The sequence below is a fragment of the Panicum virgatum genome, chromosome 2K (assembly GCF_016808335.1).
Source record: "Panicum virgatum strain AP13 chromosome 2K, P.virgatum_v5, whole genome shotgun sequence".
Classification (NCBI taxonomy): Eukaryota; Viridiplantae; Streptophyta; class Magnoliopsida; order Poales; family Poaceae; genus Panicum; species Panicum virgatum.
Window position 1 is genome coordinate 53,322,869 of NC_053137.1, and position 12,291 is coordinate 53,335,159.

The 12,291-nt window shown below is 48.0% G+C and overlaps 1 protein-coding gene and 1 long non-coding RNA gene across 3 annotated transcripts; one reads left to right on the forward strand and one right to left on the reverse strand.

The window, feature by feature from the left end:
* Window positions 1-1,623: 1,623 nt before the first annotated feature.
* LOC120695452 (protein terminal ear1 homolog) lies at window positions 1,624-3,413 on the reverse strand. Its single transcript, XM_039978698.1, has 4 exons — window positions 2,536-3,413; window positions 2,278-2,391; window positions 2,017-2,158; window positions 1,624-1,938 (listed from the first exon to the last, which is right to left on the reverse strand). Exons 1-4 carry the CDS (start codon window positions 3,411-3,413, stop codon window positions 1,786-1,788), a joined length of 1,287 nt encoding a protein of 428 aa, XP_039834632.1. The 3' UTR covers window positions 1,624-1,785.
* Window positions 3,414-5,163: 1,750 nt separating this feature from the next.
* On the forward strand, window positions 5,164-10,847 carry LOC120685244. 2 transcript variants are annotated; one of them, XR_005679422.1, is made up of 3 exons: window positions 5,164-7,111; window positions 7,627-8,065; window positions 10,395-10,847. It is a non-coding gene; the product is annotated as an uncharacterized LOC120685244 (long non-coding RNA). The 2 variants fall into 2 exon arrangements; XR_005679421.1 differs by lacking the exon at window positions 7,627-8,065 and having other exon boundaries at window positions 5,171-7,111.
* The last annotated feature ends 1,444 nt before the right edge of the window (window positions 10,848-12,291 follow it).

Consider the following 12,291-nt stretch of genomic DNA (forward strand, 5'->3'; position numbering starts at 1 on the left):
AAATTGACACGCACCTTGATAGAAAATAAATCAGGAAATTAAATATGCACGTGCATTGTAAAATAAAAAAAAAGACATTTAAATATGTACTCCCTCTATCCCGCAAAGATAGTTCGTTTAGGCTTCAAATTTTGTCCCACAAAGACTATTCGTTTAGATCCCTCCGTCCTACAAAGCTTATTTGTTTAGCCCTCAAATTTTCTCCCACAAAGACTGTGTTTAGTCTGTAGTAGTCCATCTAACTAAACCAATATCAAAAATAAAAAATAATTGCATTGAGAATGGTGTAGAGCCAATTAAATATTTAAATAGATATTGTTTTTTGGTTCTAATACATTTGCATTTATTGAGGATCTAGAGAACCAAATCAACAATGCGATCTTCAATTACAGCTGCTATTGTTAACCGAGGTAACATGGTCATTTTCTACTACTAATAATATATCTGAAATTTCTAAACTAACAGTCTTTGTGGTATAGATGAAGTATGCAGTTAAATCAAGACGTTTCAAAAGATTCAGATGTATACTCTGTGGGTCAAGTTTATAATTAAATGGCTTCAGATTTGTGCTAAAGTAAAATCCTCTTCCGCTGGTTCACGGAATATATATTGCACTTAGCTGATCATCGTAAGTTTCAAATTAATTCACATTGAAAGGTGCAGATGCTCAGGTCCAGAACACGGAAATTTCAGAAACATTTTTGTTGGCTGAAAGTATTTATTCTTAGGTGCAAGTTTAATCAATGTCCAAACAAAACACAAAGTTGATAACAAAACTTTCACCTAATCGTCGTTCCCGTTCGAAAAAACATACAGCCCAAGTTAGAAACTTCAAGATACTAACACTCATGAAAACCATATGATCGACCAAAGTAACAAGCGCAGAACTCTGAAGAAATAATGATTCCAGCATCATCTCACCCAGATGAGCAATAATTCCGAATCACACCAGATCATCACTGAACTTGTACGATCAAAATGATGCCTTCTCGGCAACCTGAGGCAACGCTAAACTGGCATGATCATCTTAAGATTAAAAGTAAGAACATTCATGACTGCATTGAACGACGCTAAATTTGCACAGCGGTGTAAATTCGATAACTTCCCCTTCCTACCTCTCTCGGAATAAGTTTCCACAAGAAACAAGAAATCAACATGAAGCTGCTATCATCAGCCAACGACATTACAATAGCCGTGTTTGGTTGGTGGTGTAAATTTTTTCATGAAAACTTTTTGCCTCTTTGACCACTAATTAGGGGTAGTAAATAAAGTCTAATTACAAAACCACCTCCACAACCCCGTGTAAATCGCGAAACGAATATAATGAGGCCTTTGACCGCGTGATTAGAGGATGGTTACTGTAGTATCACTGTAACAAATCATCAATCAATTACCATCATTATATTAGTCTCAAAAAATTACACTCATCCCTAAAAATTTTTTGTAAATAGACTTCATTTAGTACTCCATACATGCGAGATTTTCTTCTCGGGAGACGTGCGCTAGTATTACATGATTTTCCACTTAGTCCCAAGCACAGGCGAAACAGCAAGTTTCTAACTCGTACTAGTACTCAACAATCAGATCTACCGAGAGCCTTTGCAACACTCGTAGCATCAGATCACGGCTGAAACATAGTACTGATGATCCAACCGGCCGGGCGAATCGTATCGTATCTCCCGTTCTATCCATTCCTGCCCAATCTCCCATGAACGGATAGAACGCAAGATAAGAGGAGAGCGGAGCGGCCGGGGTTGCAACGCGCCGAGTCGACGGCACTGGCCATCACGACCGGCGGCGCAGGACGCCGACGACATGCGCCGCGCCCAGAGCCGGGCGGGTGCCGTCACGCGGAGGCTCGAACCGCACGGGCAGGAGCTCCTCGCTGTCGCACTCGAAGGACGACCCGGAGAAATGATCCAGCAACCTGTCAAGCCCCTGCAAGATCCCCGGACGAGCAACGCACCCGTCAGCCCGAAGCGCGGCGGCGGCATCCGAGCGGGTGCGACGGCGTACCTGCACGGCTCCGTAGTCGACGGCGCAGGTCTTGCGGCGGCGCCTGACCTCCCAGCGGTGGCCGTGGAGGTGCTCCCAGAGCCGGCGCGCCGCGCCCGGCGATGTCATGTTCACGAACGCGTAGCCCTTGTTGGCCAGGGTCCTGGTGGGCAAATTGCAGGCAAGCAAGGTGACGAATCGGGAAGCAGAATCCCTAGCTCCGATGGAAGGAGCAAGTTCGATTAGAACGCATCAGGCCAAATCAAATGGGGGAGGTGTTACCGGAAATCGATTGGCACGTAGAGGAAGTCGTACTCCGACCTCACCCCGCCAGGCGCGACCTTCTCGTTCTCGATAAAGCAGTGCTCGTCGATGATGGCCATCAGCCGCATCCTCCTGCACGAAAAGGATTCACACGATCGATTTTCCATCGAGCTCGAGACTCACCAATGGAGGAAAAAAGAAAATATTGTGAAACAAATCAAGGAGAACAATGCCAGTACGACCGAGATGAGGGGACATGAAGCAAAGCAGACTCACGTAAAATTGTTGGGCAAGTGGCGGATCATTAGAGTGGTGCGCTTGGAAGCTGGGTCGAACAATAACCGAGGCTTCATGGCGCCGCGCCGCGCTTCGCCTCCGGGAGGCGGCTGCGCACGAGGAGGCCCGCGCCGCCGCCTCGTCTTCGGTGGGCAGGGCGGCATGGTACCTGTACCGTGCTCGGCGCGGTGGGGAGGCGGCTCCGTTGGTGCGGTTAGGGCCGCGGTCGCCGGAGGCAGGCATGGCAGCGGGAACGACGACGGAAGGACGGGCGTCGTCGGCGAGATCGGCGGGCTCGTGGTAACGAGCACCGACCGCGGGGACGGCTCGTTGGCCGCCGCCTCCTCTCCGGCCCCCGGGGCCTTGCCGCCGCGGGGCGCTGGATCCTCCTTGGCGGCCCCGTGGACTCCGGCCCCACCGGCCTTCGAGCCGCGGGAGGCTGCGCGAGGTCCCGGACGCCCCGCCGCCGGTCGATGCAACCGCGGCGGCGGCGGCGCCCGGGTACATGGAACACGCCCGGTGTGCACGGAGCGCAAAGGCTGCTGCTTGCCGCCGCCCTGCGACGTAGCCCTCGCCATCGCGCAGGGCGTCTCCGCCGGCGTGGCAATAGCTCCGTGCGGCGGCGGCATGGGCGGCGCCCAGGCAGGGTGAGGGAACGCGCCCTGTATCACCACGCCGCCGGGGCCCAGCGGGATGCCCCAGCAGCCCGGTGAGACGCCCAGGAACCCCGCCTGCGGTGGCGGAGACTGGTACGGGTACGGCACCGGCTGCGGGAAGAAGCCCGGCGATGGAAGCTGGGCCACCGGAGGAGGGCATATGCACGTCGCGAGCGGGACGTAGGGCTTGGCCTCGGCACTGATGAGGGGTTGGGACTCCATGTTTTTTTTGCTCGCTCTCGGAGTCGGAGCTTCTTGTGCTCGGCTCCGGTGGATTTTGGGGGCAGGAAAGAAGGGGCACGCAGCGGCCGCCATATATAAAGCGCGAGACCGAGACAGGTGCAAGAAGAGCCCTCCCCCTCGCCGGAGCCCCGAGGAAGCCTATGGGGCCCGGAGCTGGGTTCAAATTTTGTGTGCCTATTTTTCGTATACAGGAATATGTGAAGAGAGGAAAAATTAGAGAAAATAGAGCAACGTATACGTCGCAGAAGAGTTTTTTTTTCACACAGTCCATAATATTCCTAGTCGTGTTAAATTGTACTCCCTCCATGTTATGACTTATGCCTTGCGAACTTTCAAGATCTTCTGCGAGATGCCGATGGTAATGGCTGTACCCATAAATAAAAGTAATTTCCAAGATGGATCTTGCCATCAACCTTCGCGTTGGTAAGAAAAATTAATTAAGAATAAAACAAGAAATACTTGTGTCGCCAGCCGAGCAAGTTGTGATGGCCTCGACTCCTTTGTTTCATAAAATTTACATCAAAAAGCATTATATCGAATATTTAGACACATATATGTAGTATTAAATAAATTTATTTATAAAAATTTGCATAGATAGATCGTAAATCGCGAGACGAATCTATTTAATCTATAATTAGTAGATGGTTGTAGCTGTTGCAAATTATGAATTAAATAGACTTATTAGATTCGTCTCGCGATTTACAACTCATCTATGCAAACTTTTATAAATAAAGGGCGGATTAAATAGACTCATTAGATCTATCTAGAGATTTACAATCCATTCCTATAGAAGATTTTACAAATAAATTTTATTTAATACTGCAAATAATAAAAATCCGTTTCAAAATCTAAACACGTCCTACACCTAATGCGACGAGACGGAACACGAAATTAACAAAGGATTACCTGTCATTCGGGGGGACGGAGGGCATAGCGCGCCAGCCTAATGCCTAGGCCTAGAGGAGAGCATGCATGATTACAAATCCGCTTCATTAAGGCCGTTTTTAGTTCTTTATGGTTGTAAACGCAAAAATTTTTTGCGACGAGATCTTACCAATTTAAAGTACTAAATGAAGTCTATTTATAAAACTTTTTGCATAGATAGGTTGTAAATCGCGAGACGAATCTAATGATACTAATTAATCCATGATTAATCAATAATTAGTGGATGGTTACTGTAGCATCACTGTTGCAAATCATGGATTAAGTAGGTTCATTAGATTCGTCTCGTGATTTACAACCCATCCATGCAAAAAGTTTTGTAAATAGACTTTATTTATTACTTCAAATTAGTAAGATTTCTTCGCAAAATTTTGTGTTTTTACGTTTTTGGGTTTACGGGGTGGGAACTAAATAGGGCTAATACTGTTATTACTATGCGGCCTGCAGGGGGTGCGACGGGAGCACTCGAGCGCTCCCTGTGCGACACGTGCCGGGGACAGGGCGACCGACGCGGCGTGTGGATTAGTCGTCCGGTTCTGCTGCGGCGCCGGCTGGCTTTTCTCGCTCGATGCATGTGGGGCTGCCTAGGGGTGGTAAAGGGTCCAACACTAAAAAATTTAAGGATCGAGTTTTAAAAGGGCCGGACTCTAAACATATATATTTTTGAACTAAAAATTTTAAAGGCTTTATTGAGCTGTGAAGAGGCCATTAGAGCCATGGCCCATTACCACCCTAGGGCTGCCTGCTGCCGCACCGCCTCTGATGTGCGTGGGCCCCGCCGGGCTCTCCTCTCTCCGTCTCCACGAGACAGCGCCCCTTCCCACGCCTCCTTTTCGTTTTTTTCCTCTCTCGTGGAGGTGGCGTAGGGTTTGAGGACGGCGAGATCTCGCCGTCGTCGTAGGAGGAGAGCGGCGGCGGAGGACTCCCCCGGCGCTGACACACCACCGGGGCCGGCTGTCACCGCCATGCTGCCGGCGCACTCCCGCCGGGCCGCAGGTCCTCTCCTTTATTGGCTTGGTTCTCTTCAGGCTATTGGTAAGTTCTAGATCTGCTCGATTGTGCGGGTTCCCACACATTTTTCTGATGATGCTTGCCCTCCTATTTCATGGCTTGCTTGTGCGGCTTGCTCGGTTCCTGTTGTCTGCTGGCTTCCTCTGATCTCCACGCCGCCGCTGTTTCCTCCGTCATTAGCTGATTCCAGCCCTCCCCCAATTCTGCCCTGCCGCATATGTCGACATCAAATCCGGTTTTTTTTCTACTGCGTCGTCGTCGTCAAGGGAATCTGGGCGACGGTTTGGATGCTCTCTCTCCAGCGGGCTGAGACCTCACAGATTAGTTTGGGTTAATTTCCTATAAAGGTTCAGATCTTGCCTTTTTGCAAGCATCTGCTGTCGAGATGTGTTCTTTCCCTTAGATGCAGCAATCATACCAAAACAAGCTGCTTAAGGTCCTCACTGATTAATATCTAATATACTATTAGTTTTTGTATGAACTTTTATCTACAGTGCATTTGAGGACTTAAGTAGCGAGCTGTTAAGGTCCATGCTGATTAATATCTGATATGCATTTTGCATGAGCCTCTCTATTCAACAAATCCGAGAATATGAATAATGAACTTATCTGTACAATGTATCAAAAAACATGCTGAGCATTGGTGTCTATTCTGATTACAATCTGTAGCTTGCCAATTGAGTGGTAACTGGTAAGACATTTAGTTCCTGCTTCGTGAGAAATAATTTGCTTATTATACCTCTTTTGCTAAGTAATATTTGAGTCTTTGTTCTCATGCTATTATTGCTATAATCAGCCGTTAATATTCATAGCTACCGGCGGAGTATGACTGCATTAGCCACCTTTTATCATGTTCACTGACAGTAAATTTAAATAGAAACTACTGTTGCTATCTTCTATCCATTTATTCTGCTCCTATTTTAATTGTACCTTTTTTATTTTATTTGCAAGATCAGATCTGCCATTACAAATTATTTCAACTGCAAACTGCAGAGTACTTGAACATTTGATTTCGCTTGTGACATTACCTCTAATTGCCATTACAAATAGGTGCCCATACTTCTGCAAATAGAAGTGCAAAGTGCATAGCCGTATTTTTGAAGACATCAGTAAACTAGCAGAGAAAACTTTATTTCGAAATTGAAAGTATACATGATTAGGCTTACCAGTTTATTTTTTGAAAGTGCTTTCCAGTTTATTCATAGAGCAAAGTGCAACACATTGGCGCATTTTTTACCCTAACTTGAAATACATGACCCATGTTCTATTATATCCATGGTTACATGACTTTTGATGCAGTCATAACATGTGACTGATGGGGTTTTTCCCCCTAAATTGGTTTCTACTGCAGTCATTTTTATGCTGTTAATAATCAGAAAAATGTATTTTCATTTACATGCTTGGCTGATAGTTATGGTACACAAGCTACCAAATAAAAATATTCTCAGAGTAGCAGCAATAGGGAGACATGGTTTTCATAAATTTTTCTAATAACACAGGTCTGCAGTTATATGGCATCACATAGGCTGTAAAAGAATGAAATATGAATATGTGGTAGGACTGAACTTCAAAATTATGAGTATGATCTATTGTGGTCAGGTTTCTGACTCATTTCTCTTACATGTTTCAAGGCATTTGGCTTAGATCGATTGATATGGGCAATTGGGCATGCAGACATGAACATTGTTGATAGATTTGAACTTGAGTAAGGATAAAGTTAAAAGGTGAGCTCTTGCAGATGTATTCATAAAGAGATTGATGTGTTGTATTTGATGATTAGCATCTACTCATAGCAGCTATTTTAGATTGTATTTGATATACGAGTTTTTTTTTTGTGTGTGCTCCTTACATTTAAAAGTAGCAACCATATAAACAGAGGTGTCCAGCAAATATTTTTGTATTACTCCAGTGTCCAGCAAATATTTTTGTATTACTCCATAATTCCATTCGAAGTCTGCCAAGTATTTTTAGTCGGGGACTGCTATTGCCACAACTTTTTATGTTATTTTTCTTCTCCTTTCTGTCTTCTCTTTTTCTGTATGTAGCGAGTACAGTACATCACCATGTTGGGTCTTTTCCTATGTGTTAGTACACTACTTCAGTACCATCATTAGAACAAATACGTAGATGCTTTGCTTTACATTGTTAGTCTCACAACCTTTGCTTTACATTGTTAGTCTCACAACCAAAAAGAGGTTGAGGCATAATTTCTGGCGCATCTAACAAACTGCATGATTAGAATGAAGCAAGAACTGGCCACTAAAAAGATTGACAAATTATATGCGTCCAGAGTGTTCCCGCTGTCTTAGACGCTCTATTCTCCTGGCGCGGCGTAGCGCGCCTTCCTTCCTAGTGCACAGGATTCGCGTGCATATTCTCGAGGACATTTTGGGCGGCTGGCCATCTCTCCCCGGGCCCTGACCCTTCCCCGACTTGACTCGTCTTCCCGGGCCAGCAGCCTTCATGCATACCTTCAATGGCGTCGGAAGATTCCTGCAGGGGGCTAAAACGGGTGGTGTGCGGTGTGCCTGGATCGAGCAGGTTTCATGGTGTAGCCATATGTGAGCAGGATAACACCACAAGTACTGCATGCTGCTGCTAGTGCTACTTATCTCCAGGGGCGGAGCCAGGAATTTCAAATGAGAGGGGCCAAGCAGCCATTTGGAGGGGGCCAAAAGGTAATTAGAGGAATCATATAGTGTAATTTTGTATTTGATTAGAGATTTTAAATGAAATTAATGGAGCATTAGGGGGCCAGGCCCCAGCCCGCCCCTCATGTGGCTCCGCCCCTGCTTATCTCAATCTTTCACACACTCTGTTCGGCCTGTATTTTTCTCTTATATCAAATCAATACTAGCCACCAACCAACTAATAATATTTTTTTTCACAATAAATTAGCATCGGCCACCACACAGCCATTTTTCACTCGTAGATGCAGCCAGTTTTAACTCGTGCTTTCACAGTTAATCACTCTTGTCTATGTTGATTGGGCACTCCCGATCCCCACGTGCATACTTGGACAGAACAGCAACCTCGGGAGCTTGCGAGGCTCTTCCTAGCACAAGAACTGTCCCACGCTCAGATAGCATGGGAACAAATTCTTTGGCTTTGAATGGGAGTGGCCCTGCCGTTGCCAGCTGCCGGTGGAAGCCAGCCCGATGGCCGCCCTTGATGTGCTGAAGCCAGCTCGACACCCTGGCGCAGCGGAATGACGGGTGCTCGTTTGGACGAGCACGGAGCGTGGAGAAGGGCGGTCGTTCGCCGGTTCCACCTTGGTGCTGGTTCAGGGCCCCCGCGCCTTGCGGTGGGGGCTGACGCCTGTCTACAGCAGCTCCAAGGGAGGCTTGAGCCAGGCGAGGGAGAAGGCGACAGACATCCTTCCGGCTCCAGGCTCCATCTTGAGAGGAAACCTCGAGCCGACGCCATGCCACCGCAGGAGACCCCGGGTGGTTGCTTGAGATAAAACCTTGAGCTGACGCTATGGTGTCGCAGGGTGACGTGAAGCAGGCGTCGCCCCCGCGCGCCACCGCGCCGGCTCTGAGGTGTCGCAGTGGTGACGCATAGCAGGCGCCGCTGCCGTGCGCCGCCGCGCCGAGGGCATTGCTGCCTTGGTGTCAGGGCACGCGGCGTAGGTGACGCCGCGCTACCCTTCATCTTCTCGTCGTTGTTGCAGAGGATAAGCTTAACCTCAGAAGCAGGAGATGAGCGAAGATCCGGCCAACGCTTGCGCGTTCCCCACGGACGGCGCCCGATGTCGTGGCTCTAGAAGGTGGGCCACAGTCGGGTGGCGTAGTGCACCCGCCTAACCCCGAAGGGTGGTTACCCGGGGAAGTGCAAGCTATTCCTCGGATCTACTCATGGAGCAAGAACACAAGAACACTCGAGAATTTAGAGTGGTTCGGGCCGCCGTAGCGTAATACCCTACGTCCACTTAGGGTTGTATTGCTTTTGAATCTGTGGATGAGTCTATCCTCTCCCCCCGTCCCTTCTTGGACCTGAGCCCTTTTCTAACGGGCGTCTCCCTTTTATAGAGCAAGGAGGGCGCGTACACAGGCGTTGGTCCCCGACAGGTGGGCCCAACAAGGATGTATACTATACTAAATAGACACTAATGGTGCTACAGTGATGGAGAATCTCTTGCCGGATACGCTTCACCGTCCTGTAGACTCTCTGACCGAGGGGGTCTTCTCCTTTCCCATCGGTGAGGTGCCCGTTAAGGTAGTGTAGGTTGCGGCGTAGACTGTTGGGTCTACAGCGTAGCCGTTATGATACTCCGTCGCCGAGTAGTCGTGTCTAACTGGCGTAGCAGACTGACGCGCGTGGCGTAAGTGTTGCCAGCGACTGTACTGTGTACCTTGGTAACGCGCGACCAACAGTATAGCCTGGCAAAAGCCTCCTCGGGCTCTGCTACGGCAGAACGTACTTAACGTCTCCTGCATTGAATGCGGTAGGTGGGCAAGTCTTCCAGAGGAATCTAGGCAGCCGTGCGCGTACTTGCGCCTGCGGACACGTGGCGGCTCCGGACCCCCCTAGGCGGGGTGTATGTTCCCTCCCTGCTGAGGGGTCCAGATAGCATATGGAGGTCCGGGACCCCGTGGGAGGTCCGGGGCCCCGGCTATTTTGGCTAAGTGCCCCCTTCTCAGGGACACATGGTGACTCCGGACCCGTCCTTGAGCGGGATGCGGGTCCGGGGCCATTAGTCTAGTGAGATGGAGCCGGACCCCACTCAGCTCTTTTGGGCGTAGTTTACAGATAACTACGAGTCTTGACATAGCAAGAGGGGGCATTATTCTAGTCCAGAGGTACCGACAGTCTACTTTTTACATGGGCTTAATAGCTAGCTTTGCATAACAGCTACCTGCCTTGCTTGCTGTCACAATATTAGCTCTGTTACTGTATTTGTTTCTCATCTTATACGCATCCCTTTTTCCCTTGCTATTTTGTAAAGCTATGCAATCTTATGTATATTCACTTACATTTCTTTCCATGACATTTGCATAAGTGCAGAGTGCTGATCCCTCCATCATCCAGCAGGAGCAGAGTTCCCCTTCCCCTCCAACATTCAGCTACGGCAGGATAAAGTCAAGGTCCATTCATGCTGGATCAAGTCAAGGTCCAGCCTATCATGACATGCTATAATTCATTGTTAGAGCGGGTGGATTAATATTTACATGTCATATTTTTGTAAGCGCTGAACTTTTTTTTTCACCAAAAGTGAAAGCTTGTAGTAACTGCTTGTGTGCAGCTTGTTGAAGTCCCATGAATGTTGCTTCAGGCCTTGTTTAGATGTGTAAAGTTTTGGGTGTAAAGTACTGTAACATTTTGTTTGTATTTGGTAATTATTGTTCCGTCATAGATTAATTAGTTTCAAAAAATTCGTCTCGGAAATTATAAATAAACTGTGTAATTAGTTATTTTGTTTAGCTACATTTAATAGTTCATGTGTTGAAATATTCGATATGATGGGAAATCTTGTAAAGTTTTGGAATTTTGAAGGGAACTAAACAAGAGCTCAGTTGCATGACAGCAAAATATGCACGCGCAGATCAAGAGTGTAGGTGTGTGATTTGGTGCTGGTGCAGGACGATATGTTGCTTGCCGGATGATATCTCTGTCATCGTGATTTTGAATGTATTGGCAGCCGCATATGGCTAGTAGTGCCCAGTGTATAGTACTTTATTGTATTTATTTTGGGTTAATCACTAGTGTAAATATTGCAATGAGTCGGTTTAATCCAAAACTCAAAATATTTACTTATGGGTAGGCTGGGTCGGTCACCGATTGACCCAAACGCAACCCACTTTCATCCTGACTTCCATTCCTCCGGTGCATATCCGGGCGCCGGGCACGACGACGCGGTCGGCGCGCCGGTCGCGACAACGATCCGCACCACCGCCGGACAAAACCGGCGGCGGCACGGGGCCACGGCCGGGGCGGGGTGCCAACAAGGCAGCAGGGAGCACGAGACTCCCGTCAAATCTGGTCGCCTGATCGCGTGTGGGCCGCAAGACAGGCGCGAGGCACGGCAGGGGCCGCCCAGGGCGGCCGCCGGATGCTCCGCGCCACGGCTGGGAGTAGGGATCAAAGCAGGAACCGGAAGATCCCGTACCGACCGACACCGTATCCCGTATATACCGATCATATATCGTATTTCCGAGGAAAAACGAAAACAGGAAAAAGTTACGGTAAAACGGACAGGAGCGGGATCGAATTCAGATGAGGCACTTTCCTGACCGATTCCACAGATTACCGACCGACACCGTATCCCGTATATACCTAAAACGGACAGGAGCGGGATCGAATTCAGGTGAGGCACTTTCCTGACCGATTCCACGGATCCAGTATTAATACGGGAAATTCCCGTCAAGAATCCCGTTTATGTTTTCTTCTCAGACCCAACAAACAAAGCTCCTAAATATTTTAGTCCGGCCCATCAACTGAGGAGCGTGGAACACATTCTCTGCTTGTCCCCCGCCTTTCGGTCCCGTTTTATAGTGCACGAGCAGACACCTTTCTATGTCAGTTTCGCGAGGTGGTACTAAAGCTCTTGCGTTGCTGGCTTGCTGCCCCTTGGCTTGCTGGATTGCTGCCGCCCTCCACGCAAGGGGCTAACTAAGGACGCGGCCCACGATGGCCCAAAGCATTCACGAAGTGACGAAGGAGCACAGAGGACAGAGCAGCAGGTTTCATCAATTTTATTTCTTTTCTTTTCCTTTTTTATCTTCTTATACAATTCATTCCTTTTATTTTTTTCATGTATAAGTTATACACGGTTGTAACTACTTTGTTGAGCTAAATGTTTGAAATGGTAACATGTGGTGGTGTTTTCGTTTTGAGTTTTCGATTCCCGATCGTAACCGGCTTATTCCCGATCGAATTATTCCGTTCCCGATATCCCGTAATA